The sequence below is a fragment of the Macaca fascicularis genome, chromosome 6 (assembly GCF_037993035.2).
Source record: "Macaca fascicularis isolate 582-1 chromosome 6, T2T-MFA8v1.1".
NCBI classification, from domain to species: Eukaryota; Metazoa; Chordata; class Mammalia; order Primates; family Cercopithecidae; genus Macaca; species Macaca fascicularis.
In genome coordinates this window covers 119328243-119342633 of record NC_088380.1, presented here as the reverse complement: position 1 = coordinate 119342633, position 14391 = coordinate 119328243, and the positions used below count along the sequence as shown (strand labels likewise).

The 14391-nt window shown below is 37.5% G+C and overlaps 1 protein-coding gene across 45 annotated transcripts in view; it reads right to left on the bottom strand.

Moving 5' to 3' along the window:
* The window catches only part of APC (APC regulator of WNT signaling pathway), a 143905-nt gene that overhangs the window by 53433 nt on the left and 76081 nt on the right, over window positions 1–14391 (bottom strand). For all 45 annotated transcript variants that reach the window (XM_065545851.2, XM_065545856.2, XM_065545862.2 and 42 more), the window contains one exon: window positions 3220–3303. In XM_065545851.2, the coding sequence (XP_065401923.1) occupies window positions 3220–3303 (84 nt within the window). The remainder of the gene's footprint in view (window positions 1–3219; window positions 3304–14391) is intronic.

The window sequence follows — 14391 nt, the reverse complement described above, 5'->3', positions numbered from 1 at the left end:
ACTTGTACCTGGCAGAGAGCTTCAAATACCCTTGGAATTTCTCAAGCGATAGGGGTGTGTGTTATGCTAATAAGGCAACTCAGGGTAGGCCACCAGATAGCAAGAGGATGGGTGGCCGTCACCATGTGATAAGAGAGTTAGAACTTTGGGCCAGACTGACCTCCAGGGAGAGAAGGAGGCTGGAAATTGAGTTTAATCCTCCTGTGGCCAATTATTTAATCATGCCTACAGAATAAAATTCCAATAAAAATTATGGATACCAAAACTCAGTGTAGCTTTCTGGTTGGTGAATACACTGAAGTACTGGAAAAGGCGGGGCACAGTGGCTTACGCCTGTAATTAACACTTTGGGAGGCTGAGGTGGGCAGATCACAAGGTCAGGAGTTCGAGACCAGCCTGGCCAATATGGTGAAACCCCATCTCTACTAAAAATACAAAATATTAGCCAGGCGTGGTGGCGGATGCCTATAATCCCAGCTACTAGGGAGGATGAGGCAGGAGAATTGCTTGAACCAGGAGGCGGAGGTTGCAGTGAGCCAAGATCACGCCATTGCACCCCAGCCTGGGCTATAGAGCGAGACTCTGTCTCAAACAAAAACAAAACAATGAAGTGCTGGAAGAGTGACATGCCTAGATTCCACTAGGAGAAAGCATGGAATCTCTGCACCCCCATCCTCATCCCTACCCGCTTCCCTAGACCTTGCCCCATGTGTCTCTTCATTTGGCCATTCTTGATCTGTATCCTTATAATAAAACAGTTAATCCTAAGTATAGAGCTTTCAGTGAGTTTTGAGCCATTCTAATGAATTAGTGAATGTGAAGGGGTTGTGGGAAGCCTAGAATTTGTAACCCACTGGGCAGAAGTGTGAGTGGTTTGGAGATACCCAACATTTGTGGTTGGCATCTGAGGTGGAAGCAGTCTTGTGAAGGAATCGGCTCTTAACCTGTTGGGGCTGTGCTAACTCTGGGTAGTTAGTCTCAGAATGGAATGGTATCACAGCTCACTCACACAGGGGTGGAATTTATAGACAGCTTGGCAGCAGTCCTGGTGACTTGGGGACACCCAAAACTTATGGCTGGTGCTTGAAGTGGACAGTCTTGTGATTGACTTTGTCTTTTACTTGTGGAGTTGACTCTAACTCTGGGTAGTTAGGATCAAAACTGAACCCAACTTAAGAGACTTAGTTCCATGTCTCTTCAAAAAAAAAAAAAAACAAGGTTTTAAGAAATTGCTACCCTACTTCCCAGTTTCCAGTGTTATTAGTTACAAATGTAAAGGCATTTGTATTCCTGTTCCTTTATGTAAAATTTGTTTTCTCTTCCTTCCCTAGAAGGTTTTTAGAATATTCTCTTTATCCCTAGTGATCTGAAATTTCCTCATGATGTGCCTTAGTATAGGATTATTCTCATACATGATATTAGATACTGGAGAGACCAATTTTTTGGAAAGCTAAGCACCCTGTTAAAATTTCTGTGAAATCTTGATTTATTTCTCTAATTTCCTGTCTCCAGTTTCTCCATTTTCTTTTTAGAACTCCTTTTATTTGGATATTGAACTTTCCTAGAAGGATCTATACTGTCTGGTAGTTAGTGTCCACTCATACTTAAGGGCAGGCTATCTATGAAAAAGTTAAATGAAGCTCTATATCTGAAGAATGGATTTTGTCAACTATAGTTACCCTGTAGGGTGATCTAGGTGGGTTGTTTTGTTGGTGAATTTTTCCATGTAAGTCTCTTTAAGTTTCTTTTCTTGGGTTAGTCACGTTTCTTCTCATTTTTTTTTCTCCCTTTTTAGTGTTCTCTCAGCAGAACCAGGGCGAGTCACATTTCTTATAGAAGTTCCTTCCAGAAACTTGCCTGGAGATTATAAGCCTGCATGCTAGCGGGGGTTTCAGCATTCAGTAGGTAAATTTTCATGTTAACTCAGTTTTTTGTATGATACCCTCACCTTCAATTAAACAAGGCTGACCCCTAACCAAAGACCCTTTGTTGAGACGGGGAAACCCATCTCTACTAAAAAATGCAAAAAAACTAGCCGGGCGAGTTGGCAGGCGCCTGTAGTCCCAGCTACTCAGGAGGCTGAGGCAGGAGAATGACGTAAACCCGGGAGGCGGAGCTTGCAGTGAGCTGAGATCTGGCCACTGCACTCCAGCCTGGGCGACAGAGCGAGACTCAAAAAAAAGAAAAAAAAAAAAAAGACCCTTTGTTTACCCTCTCCACCTCTCCAGAGGAAAAAGCTCTCATCTTTTGCTGGGATTGGAAAGGAGCAGTCACCTAGCTACGCAGGATTGTAGTGAAGTTCTGGAACTCCATCTGCTTCTTAACAGAGTTTCAAGTATCTTCCTGCTTTTAACCTTTTTTTATTTTTACATCCAGAGGTGTCTAGTTGCTTCATGACTTTTCATTTCTATTGCTGCCTTATGGGTCAACCCTCTCTGATATGCTAGAATGCTGTCACTTGTTTACCTGCTTTCCAGAGCCGCAGATTTTACTGTGGTCACCTTCCCTGGTCTTAATGCCTCTTACATTGTATCCTTTCACTATCATTTTAATGGGGTTTGTGGAGTAAGCACAGGTAAATGTGTATTATCAAGCCTTACTATGGATTACCCATAAAAAAGTTTACTTACTGGATAATAGCCAAATTAACTATCTGATTACATGTAAATTGAAAGCTAAGGTAAGGTATCTATATTTACAGTTCTATAAATTTTAACTGCCTAAAAGATAAAATAAAAAGTAAAAAATTTTGATAATTTAACTTCACGAAAAAAAGTTATGGTATTTAAATTCTCTGAAAGAACATCTATATTCCAGTGGTGCCACATTAAATTATACACATTTTCTTTTTTTTTTTCTTTTTTTTTTTGAGACAGAGTCTCGCTGTGTCACCCAGGCTGGAGTGCAGTGGCGCGATCTCGGCTCACTGCAAGCTCTGCCTCCCGGGCTTACGCCATTCTCCTGCCTCAGCCTCCCGAGTAGCTGGGACCACAGGCGCCCGCCACCTCGCCCGGCTAGTTTTTTGTATTTTTTAGTAGAGACGGGGTTTCACCATGTTCACCAGGATGGTCTCGATCTCCTGACCTCATGATCCGCCCGTCTCGGCCTCCCAAAGTGCTGGGATTACAAGCTTGAGCCACCGTGCCCGGCCACACATTTTCTTTTCTTAGACTAACTACCTATTTTTATACCCACAAACAAGAAACGTAATTTACTAACCTCTGCTTCTGTTGCTTGGGACTGTAAAAGCTGTCGTATACGAAGTATGTCCTTTTCAATTTGCTGAATTCTGGCTATTCTTCGCTAAAATAAAACAAGAAACCTAATTAGTTATGTTTTTATTAATAATATTAATATAAATAATCATACTATGGCTACCACTTAACAGCTCAGGGTTATGCCAAACCATTCTTATTTAAAAAGCCAGACATATAAATATATTCACCCTTTAATAACAAATTGGGTTCAGTTCAATTTTTCTTTTCTTTTTCCTTTTTTTCTCGAGACAGAGTCTCACTCTGTTGCCCAGGCTGGAGTGCAGTGGCACGATCTCAGTTCACTGCAACCTCTGCTTTCTGGGTTCAGTGATTCTTCTGCCTCAGCCTCCCACGTAGCTGGGACTACAGGCACACGCCACCATGCCCAGCTAATTTTTGTATTTTTAGTAGAGATGGGGTTTCACCATATTGGCCAGGCTGGTCTCGAACTCCTGCCCTTGTGATCCGCCTGCCTCAGCCTCCCAAAGTGCTTACAGGCGTGAGCCACTGTGCCTGGCCCTGGGGTCAGTTCAATTTTTAAAAATACATCTGACTTTATTCAACAGATCTCTAGATCTGCTTAGTAAAACTGTGGAAATACAAGTCATATATCAAATCTTGTGTTGCATGAATTATGAAAATTGACACAATACACATTGTGAAAATTTATTCTCAAAGATATTTCAGCAAAGAAAAAATTACACCTGCATTTAATCTTTTATATTAATCCAGACATTAATACAATATAATAAATTTATATAAACATAGTATACCAGTAAAGGGAAACAACATCTGATTTGTTTTAATAAACATCAGGATACCCAACCTTTTTGGCACCAGGGACTGGTTTCATGGAAGAAATTTTTCTACTGACTGGGGCGGGGGAGGTCTCAGGATAAAATTGCTCCACCTCAGGTTCTCAGGCATTACATAGATTCTCATGAGGAGCCCGCAACCTAGATTCCTCACACATGCCGTTCACAAGCGAGTTCATATTCCTAATGCAGCCACTGATGGTCACAGGAGGCAGGGCTCAGGTGGTAATGCTTGCTCGTGGCCTGGGGGTTGGGGATCCCTGGTTTAAACAGTAGGCCCAACTCTTCCCCAAAGTTACTTCTGTCATAAGTTAGTAGTATTTTTCAGCCTTTCCAAGTACCTAACTGTGGCTAAACATTATTTTTATCTCCAACACTAGGATCAAAAAGAGGACAGAGCTTTTGCTTTTCCACTATATGGAAACCATCAAGTGGCCACAAAGCAGTAACTACAGGCTGAACCACATGGAATGGAAACAATGTGGGGAATATGTTGTGTGTTTTTTTATAAAGCTAAACTTCATTTTAACTTTTATGAATACTAGTGAAAGTGGAAAAAACAAGTCACTTATGAATAAAGACTTTGCAAATCTCTCATAAAGCTAGTTTATGACAAATCAAACACATAGGTTTTAAAAACAAGTAATGACAATGTACCATTTTCTGTAATAATTCTATAGTTATTGACATCCTAATATTGAGAAATAAAAAATTATATTATAAAAGTAAACTGTTTCAATAAGGAGGGGTGTGTGTCAGAAGCTAGATGGAATAGTTTCCAAACATTTTTCAGTTATGTTCTCCATCAATAAAAGATTTCGGAACAAACATCACCCCCAACAGATAAATATTAAAAGTACTATAGCAATTAGCTTTAAATATATAGTTATAAAATGTTCATATGAAACTTACTCTTTGATCACATCTAGTTTTACTTAAATATAATGCCTTCATGCTTTTCTTACTACCATAGTAAAAATGTTTATTGCTATTATCCAGCCTTATGAAAAACAAAGAACAGAAAAACTCAAATTTTAAGTTGTGCTCACTGGCCGGGCGCAGTGGCTCACGCCTGCAATCCCAGCACTTCAGGAGGCCGAGGCGGATGAATCACTGGTCAGAAGATCGAGACCACCTTGGCCAACACAGTGAAACCCCGTCTCTACTTAAAAAAAAAAAAAAAAAATTAGCCGGGTATGGTGGTGCATGCCTGTAATCCCAGCTACTCAGGAGGCTGAGGCAGGAGAATCGCTTGAACCCAGCAGGCGGAGGCTGCAGTGAGCCAAGATCGTGCCACTGCACTCCAGCCTGGGCGGGAGTGAGACTCTGTCTCAAAACAAAAACAAACCCCCCAAAATAAAAAATAAAACAAGAAGCTGTGCTCACTGTCCCAAATTAATCTATCTTAATTTTCTCCCTCTTTTCTTTCTTTTTAACAATATAACTATGCCGATTCTCTATCATGATTCTGAAAGTAGTAAACTTAAGGTAAAAAATATTCTCAAGCCAGGCACCATGGCTCTGGCCTGTAATCCCGGCACACTGGGAGGCCAAGGTGGGCAGATTGCTTAAGCTCAGGAGTTTGAGACAGCCTAGGGAATATGGTGAAACCTTGTCTCTACAAAAAATACAAAAATTCGCCAGCCATGAGGGCATGCGCCTGTAGTCCCAGCGACTTGGGAAGCTGAGGAGGGAGGATGGCTTGAGCCTGGGAGGTGGAGGTTGCAATGAGCTGATATCGCGCCACTGCCCTCCAGTCTGGGAGACAGAGCCAGACTCAAAAAAATAGAGAAAAAAAAAAAAAGAATATTCTTTAATTAACAAATCTTCCCATGTCCAATTCATAGTATGAAAACCGTCTGAAGAAGAAATACCCGTACTTTTGGTAGTTTTCTAAAGATATTGCAAAGATGAATGATCATTTCTATAACCAGGTGGCAAATACTTCCTAGCTTCAGAGAAAGAGCCAAGCTACATACAATTACTGAATTTCTAAATTGGATTGTCTCCTCCCTTTCTATATAATCAGTTTCTATATAATTAGCTCCCTTCCATCAATACAGTCCTAAATAAAAAATTTTAATATTTAGAGAATGAAAACAGGAAATTATATCTCCTACTCCTCTCCATTTTACACTACATTTCCATATTGCCAGTATCTCACTAAATACTGAGGTCATGTCTATGTCTTGATGTCCAGTGAGGTGGATGGTTTCTGACATGACATTCCTTGTGCTTCTGTTTCTAATATGAAAATAGAAGAAGCCACTACACCTTGAGTATTCCTAATCCCTATCCCTAATACAAAAATCCAAAACCCAAAATGCTCCAAAATAGGAAACTTTTGGAGCACCCACATGGCGCTCAAAGGAAATGCTCACTGCAGCACTTCACGATTTGGATTTTTGGATTAGGGATGCTTAACCACTAAGTATTTCTTTCCTTTTTCTATATGACAAGAATATTTATGAAATTATGTTTAACAACAAACTGTTCAGGAGTATGGACTTGATATGACTTTAGAAAAAAGCGGTTCCTTAAAAACTTCAATAGTAACACAGATTCAGGATGACTCTCCACAAATTAGAATAGAAGGTAAATCCCTTAACTTGATAAAGGGCACGTATCAAAAACCCTGAGTAAACAACACACTTAACTGAAATTTTAAAAGAATTCCCTTTAAAGTCAAGACAAGAAAAAGAAGACCACTATCATTGTTTCCATTCAAAGATATATTAGAGTTCTTAATACAACAAAAGTAAAAACACTGTAAGGACTGGAAAGGATAAACAATGTCATCATTTGCGAACAATATGGCAATGTATAGAACCTTAAACCGGCGATGATATAATAAAATATTTCAGGAAGACTACTGGATACTTTTTACTTAAATGTAATTTAGTAATATAATTAAAGAAATTCCCACTTACAATACCAACAAAAACTGTAACATATCTACGAATAATTTTTTTAAATGATATGTAAGACCCCTGTGGAGAATTTGATAAAACGTTATTGAAGGATACAAAATAAAGCCTAAATGAATAAAGAGATATAAAATTAATAATAATACCTAATAATTTGTTTACTATGTGCCAGGTTCTCAGTGCTTTTACATATATCAACTCATTTAATCCTCACATTTTACAGTTTATCAATATGTGTATTGTACTGACAAGAGAACTGAGACAGAGAATTTACCTAGGATCACAGTCTTGCTAAGTGACAGGTTTGGGATTTGAATATAGAAGGTTTGGTTCCAGAGTCCATCCTTTCAACCAAGACTAAATAGTATGAAGGTCTGATTTCTCCTTAATCTATAAATTTAATGTAATTCTAATCAAAAGCCCATGAAGCTTTTATTTGAATTAGAAGCTGACATTAAAGTTAAAATGGCAGAGTAATAAGGCAGAATACTACATTTTTAAAAACAAAGAAGGATTCACCCAACTGGGTATCAAGATTTATAAAACTGCAGCAAATAAAAAATGTAGTATCAGTGCAGGCACGGAGAAGCTAAAGTGGACTAACAGAAGAGAGTCCAGAAATATCCAGCATATATAAACTTGATATATGATGAGAGATGACATCACTCATCGATGAGGAACTAGTGCGGTATCCAATACGTGATAATGAGAAATTCAGTTAACAACATAAATATATGTATACGTGTGTGTATGACTATACATAACTACAGATACACACATGTATAAATCAAGTGTATGTAAATAAATATGTATTAATATATAATACACATACACACATATATAATATACATATAAGTTAGACTCCTGCCTCCACAACATACATAATAGCAAACTCAAGATGAATTAAGGAGCAAATACAAGATTACCTTTATGACTTCAGTATAGGAAAAGATGTATAAATAGGTCACAGAAAGCACAAATCTGGCAATATAATTAATTGAGCTTTATTATAAAAGCTTATTTTTGTTATCATGAGGCCAATATAGATAACAGAATTGGTGGGGAGGAATTGAGATATATATTATCTACAAAGGATTGGTATCAAGGGGATATTAAAACATCTCTCAAACACATGAAAACAAGACATTTAACAATAGGGAATGATCAAGGGATACGAAGAAGTAACTTAGAAAGAAAACTCCAAAATCTAATAAATATATTCGAGATTCAACTTCAGTAGCTCAGGAAAATATGAAGGTTAAGATGACAAAATGTTTCATTGCCCACTGATTGTTAATTATAAATTCTGACTCACAAGTGATGGAGAAGACATACAGAAACAAGAATTCTCACATACTACTAGTAGAAATGTAAACTAAAAAGATCACTTTAAGAGCAATTTGGTAAACACTAATTCAAAACACTCACACCTTATGACCGGCAATTATGCTTTTAGATATATATCCTAGGGCAATGGTTAGCAAACCAGGGCCTGCTAGCCATCTGTTTTTGTAAATTTTCACTGGCACACAGCCATGCCCATTTGTTCATAAATTATCTATGGCTGCTTTCTTGTTAAAAGGCAGGGTTGAGGCTGGGAGTGGTGGCTCATGCCTGTAATCTCAACATTTTGGGAGGCTGAGGCAGGTGGATCACCTGAGGTCAGGAGTTTGAGGCCAGACTGGGCAACATGGTGAAACCCCGTCTCTACTAAAAATACAAAAATTAGCCAGGCATGGGGGTGCACACCTGAAATTCCAGCTACTGGGAGCCTGAGGCACAAGAACCGTTTGAACCTTAGAGGCGGAGGTTGCAGTGAGACAAAATTGCACAACTGTACTCCAGCCTAGGCGACAGAGTGAGACTGTCTCAAAAAAAAAAAAAAAAAAAAAAAAAAAAAAAAAAGGCAGGGTTGAGTAGTTGCAAAAGAGACCATATGGTCCACAAAACCTAAATATTTACTATGTGGCCTTCTAAGAAAAAGATTGCTGACTCCTCACCTAGAGAAACTCTTCCATGTTTGTTTACAAGACAAGAAAAAGTATGTTTATCAGAGCTGTTTTTAACTGAAAAATTAGATCAACTTACGTGTCCCTCAACTAGGGAGGAGATACACTATATTAAACAGTATCATCAATTATGACAACATAGAGGTGTACTTACTACACCTTCACCCCACCAATTCCCACATCCCAGTAGTAAGTTCTATTAACAAACTGATGTGCACTTTTCCAACCTTTGCTTACATGCCTGTGGAAGAGTAAGTACCACCATACTAGGTGACCAAATACGCACTGAACAAGAGTAAATAAATAACCACGCAGTTAAGAGGTACCTGGAGACTAACAATCTCACATAGGTAGGCAAAAGTGGATTTTGAGTTTTCCTAAATTATTTACTAGTCATTTGTATGTGTTTTAATGGTCATATGCCATCTTTTAAATTAATTACCTTATTACATCCTCTGTCCATTAAAAAACATGGGTTAGGCAGGTGCAATGTACACACCTAAAGTCCCAACTATGTGGGAGGCTGAGGAAGGAGGGTTGCTAGAGCCGTTTGAGGCTGTAGTGTATTATGATTGCTCCTGTGAATGGCCACTGCACTCCAGCCTGGGCAACTAGCAAGACCCCCTTTCTGAACAAAACAAAAACACAGGGTTGTCTTTTTCTTACTAATTTGTAGACATTCTTATATTTTAGGGATATTAACATTCTCCCCTTTATGTGTTATAAATATTTTTCTCTTATCTTTCGTACAATGAATGATTTAAAATGTTACAAGATATATCCCAACTTTCCTCTTTACTGCTTTTGAGTTTCCATTCATATTTAAGATCTCTTGTCTGTATTTTATTCTATTAATTTTAGATTTATTTTTCACATTTGAATAGTTAATCAACCTGTAACTTTTCTTAAGATATAAGGGTTTAATTTCTCATCTTTTGAGTAGGTCATTAGTTGTACCTATATAATTTATTGAGTAATTTACCATTTTCTCCAAAATTTATAATGTAACTTCTGTCATATAAAGATTCTAAATATTCTTGTACCTCTTTCTAGTCTCTATTATTTGCCTAAATTTATTCCTGTGCTATTACCATACTGTGATTATTCCAACATCTTCACAGTAAATTTTAACAAATGCTAAGGTAAATCTTCAATTACGCATTCTTTCATAAACATTTTTGGAAATTCCTGCACTATAAACTTTAGACTCATTTTTCTAGGTTCCAAAAAATTTAGTGTCCTTCAACAATTTTATGTTTTTCTTTATGCAGGCTTTTTCTAGTTACTTTAAAGTTTCCTGTTATTATGAACAGGTCCTCCTAACCCCATTTCCACTTTTAACTGGTAGTTATTGCTGATTTTTGCATATATCTTAACTCCAGATACCTTACTAAATTCTCTTACTAGTTTAAATACTTTTTAGTTCATTTTATATAGCTTTTCTAGGCAAACCACCACATCACTTACAAATAATTATTTAATCTCTTCCTTTCTAGTTCAAAAATAGTGTAGGATTCGTAACACTTATTTTGTTTTTTCTACTTGCATCAGTCAAGCCTGTCAAACAAAGTTAAATAATAGTAATGACAGCAAGCTCCTCAAACATATTAATGATAGCAACGATGATTACCTCATTATTTCTGTTTTATTTTTCAAGACAGGGTCTTGCTCTGTCACCCAGGTTGGAGTGCAGTGGTGTGATCACAGCTTACTGCAACCTCTAATTCCTAAGCTCAAGCAATCCTACCACCTCAGCATTCCTTAAGGCAGCTGAGATTACGGTTGTGTGCCAACACAATTGCTAACTTGCGATCCCTTGCCTTGGCCTCCCAGAGTACTGGGATTACAGGCCTGAGCTATTTCACCCTGCCACTATTTTCTTAATATAAGGTTTGCTTCTGGTTTTTGGTAATACTTATATGTTTAAAAACTTTCATTCTATTATTTTATTTGGAATTCTTATTTACTCCTTCCCCTTGCAAATAAGACCCCATATTTTTTCTCATAGCTTCAGACCCTCCTGAGATCTCCTCTTCCAGGGCCGTTCTTGTTTCACTTGTTGAATCACGCAAGCAGGGAGTTAGGAGGGAAAGGAATGCTTTGGCTACCATATTCCCACTATTCTCAGTATCTTATTTTATAATAGCTTGCATACTTTAATCATTTAATAATTTAAAATATGTATTTATATTCTGCCCTAAAGTAAATATTTCTGTACACAACATATTTCTAGAAGTCCTATAGAAACACAGGGTCATAGAGCATATGCATTTTAATTTTGGCAAATAATGCCAAACTGTCCTCCAAAAATGTATCAATTTATTCTTAAAACAACAGGGTAGACAATGTAATCCCAGCTTGTAATCCCAGCACTTTGGGAGGTCAAGGCAGGCAAGAACTCTTGAGGCCAAGAGTTCAAGACCAGCCTGACCCATATGGCGAAATCCTGTTTATACTAAAAATACAAAAACTAGCTGGGCATGGTGGCACCACAACTATAGTCCCAGCTACTCAGGAGGCTGAGGCACCAGAATCGCTTGAAGCCAGGAGGTGGAGGTTGCAATAAGGTGAAATCACACCACTGCACTCCAGCTTGTATGACAGAGCAAGACTGTGTCTCAAACAACAACAACAACAACAACAACAAAAACCAAAAAACCAAAGATTTAAAACAAGGTAGATGATGTTTTTTACTTTCACACCCTTGCTAATACTGCATGTCATCAAATTATAACGTTTCGGACAGCCTGATAGGCAAAAAAAATATAGTACCTTATTTTATGTTACATTTCCCTGATGTCTAATGATGTTTAAGCATCTTTTCACAATCGTTCATTAGACACTTGAACTTATTTTTGTGATAGAACTATTCACATCCTTTGACTATTTTGCTATTTGGTTATCTGTTTTCTTTCTTTTCTTTCCTTTTTTTTTTTTTTGAGTGCAGTGGTGAGACTGTAGCTAACTGCAGCCTTGAACTCCTGAGCTCAAGGGATCCTCCTCCCTCAGCCTCCCAAGTAACTAGGTCCATGGATGTGCACCATCATACTCAGCTTATTTTTTTTTTTTTGGAGAGGCAGGGTCTTGTTATGTTGCTCACGCTGGTCTCGAACTCCTGGGTTCAGGTGATCCTTCTGCCTCAGCCTCTCAAAGTGCTAGAATAACAGGTGTGAGCCACCATGCCTGGCACAGTTGATAATTTTTAATTGATTTGTAGGTGATCCTCGTAGAGTAGGGATATTAAATCTCATATATTCTACCAACATTTCCATTATTTGCCTTTTTATCTTGTTTACAATTTCTTTAACCTTAACCTTCATATAACTATTTCCAGAATAAATGAATGCGTATGTTTCTCAAAATACAGAATAAAATTTCTTTAGAATATTAACTACCAAAATGAAGAATACTGCATTCCAGAATAAAAAAAGAATGACTATTTTAGCCCTTATGTGAACAAAATGGCCAAGAAAGAACTCAAGTTAACCTCTCTTCAGGGATATAAACTGTCTGGAATACACATGCTTATATTTAAATAGCACAAGAATTTTTACAACTACCACCTCGTCTTGCTCTTTAAGGATCTCTCTCTCTCTAAAAAAAAAAAGCTCACATTAACAGATACAGAAAAACTAACTTATGTCTACAGTATCCCATATATTCATGTTCTAAAAATGCAAATTCATATAAACCTAAGTAACATTTCTGTTTTTTGAAACAAACAAACCTAACATTTTAAAATAATTCCATGAAAATCTCAAATTTAAATCTAAATATAAAATGGAATATATTTTTAGAAATTATTTATATATTCTTGGTTTTAGTTCTTTGCCAGTTATATGGTAATAAATATCTTCTCCCAATTTGTACCTTATCTTTTCACTTTCTTTAAGGTACTTGAAGATAAATTATTAATTTTAATACAGTAAAATTATTGGTCTTTTATCATTAGTGTTTTAAGTCTTTCTTAAGAAATACTTTCCTACTCTAATATCAGAAACATAGTTATGTATATTTTCTACTGAAAGGTTTAAAGTTTTATTTTTGACATTTAAGTCACGAATCTTTCTGACTGGGATGGGGCAAGAGGGAAGGTAAAAAAAGCAATATATTATATACATGTATTATAACTAACATGTACACATACATGCACACACACACACTAGTTAAGCCTCCAACCTCATTAGGAAACTAACATGTATAGACTATGAAATGTACCGGTGTTTTAGTAGCACCTTAGCCTACCACCATACTCCAAAACCGATAGAATATACATTATGTTTAGGCTGGGTGATACGGTTTGCCTCTGTGTATCCACCCAAATCTCATCTTGTAGCGCCCATGTGTTGTGGGAGGGACCCAGTGGGAGATAATTAAATCATGGGGGTGGGTCTTTCCTGTGCTGTTCTGGTGATAGTGTAATTCTCACGAGATCTGATGGTTTTAAAAATGGGAGTTTCCCTGTCAGTCTCTCTCTCTTTACCTGCCACCATCCATGTAAGACACGACTTGTTCTTCTTTGCCTTCCACCATGATTGAGAGGATTCCCCAGCCACGTGGAACTGTTAAGTCCCTTAAACCTCTTTCTTTTATAAACTGCCCAGTCTCGGGTATGTATTTATCAGCAACCTGAAAATGAACTAATACACTGGGCATGATGACTCTAAATCCCAGCACTTTGGGAGGCCGAGGCGGGTGGATCACTTGAGGTCAGGTGTTCAAGACCAGCCTGGCAAACATGGTGAAACCCCATCTCCACTAAAAATACAAAAATTAGCTGGGCATGGTGGCGTAAGCCTGTAATCCCCACTACTCAGGTGGCTGAGGCAGGAGGCTTGCTTGAGCTCGGGAAGTGGAAGTTGCAGGCGAGATCATGCCATTGCACTTCAGCCTGGGCAACAGGGTGAGACTCCTTCTCAAGAAAAAAAAAAGAAGAATATTCATTATGTTTAGGAAGCGTTACATAAAAAATGAAGACTATACTTCAAGGAATGTAAAACATCCTACAGTAGCCATTTTAAAACTATCTGTTTTATGGAATAAAAAATGTACATGTATCACTACCATGTAAATGTTGGTCTCTCCTTTTATTTGCTATTAATATTTACTTAAAGAAAATCTTTAAATGTTTTCCTCCCAATTTGTCCCAAAAGTTAAAAAAGCAAACAACAACCCATGCTAGTTTTGAAACAGATAAGGCAATTGGCAAGGCCTCTTCAGGGCTTAAAAACATTAGTCATTCATAAACTTGTTTGAATATAAAAAGGCTATATTCAATAATATATAAAAATATTTAATAGCACAGCTAGCTAATACTCTTTCTTGACATTGAGGGTAGAAATAGAGGAATGTTCTCCATATAACTTACTCCGTCTCTCCTAAA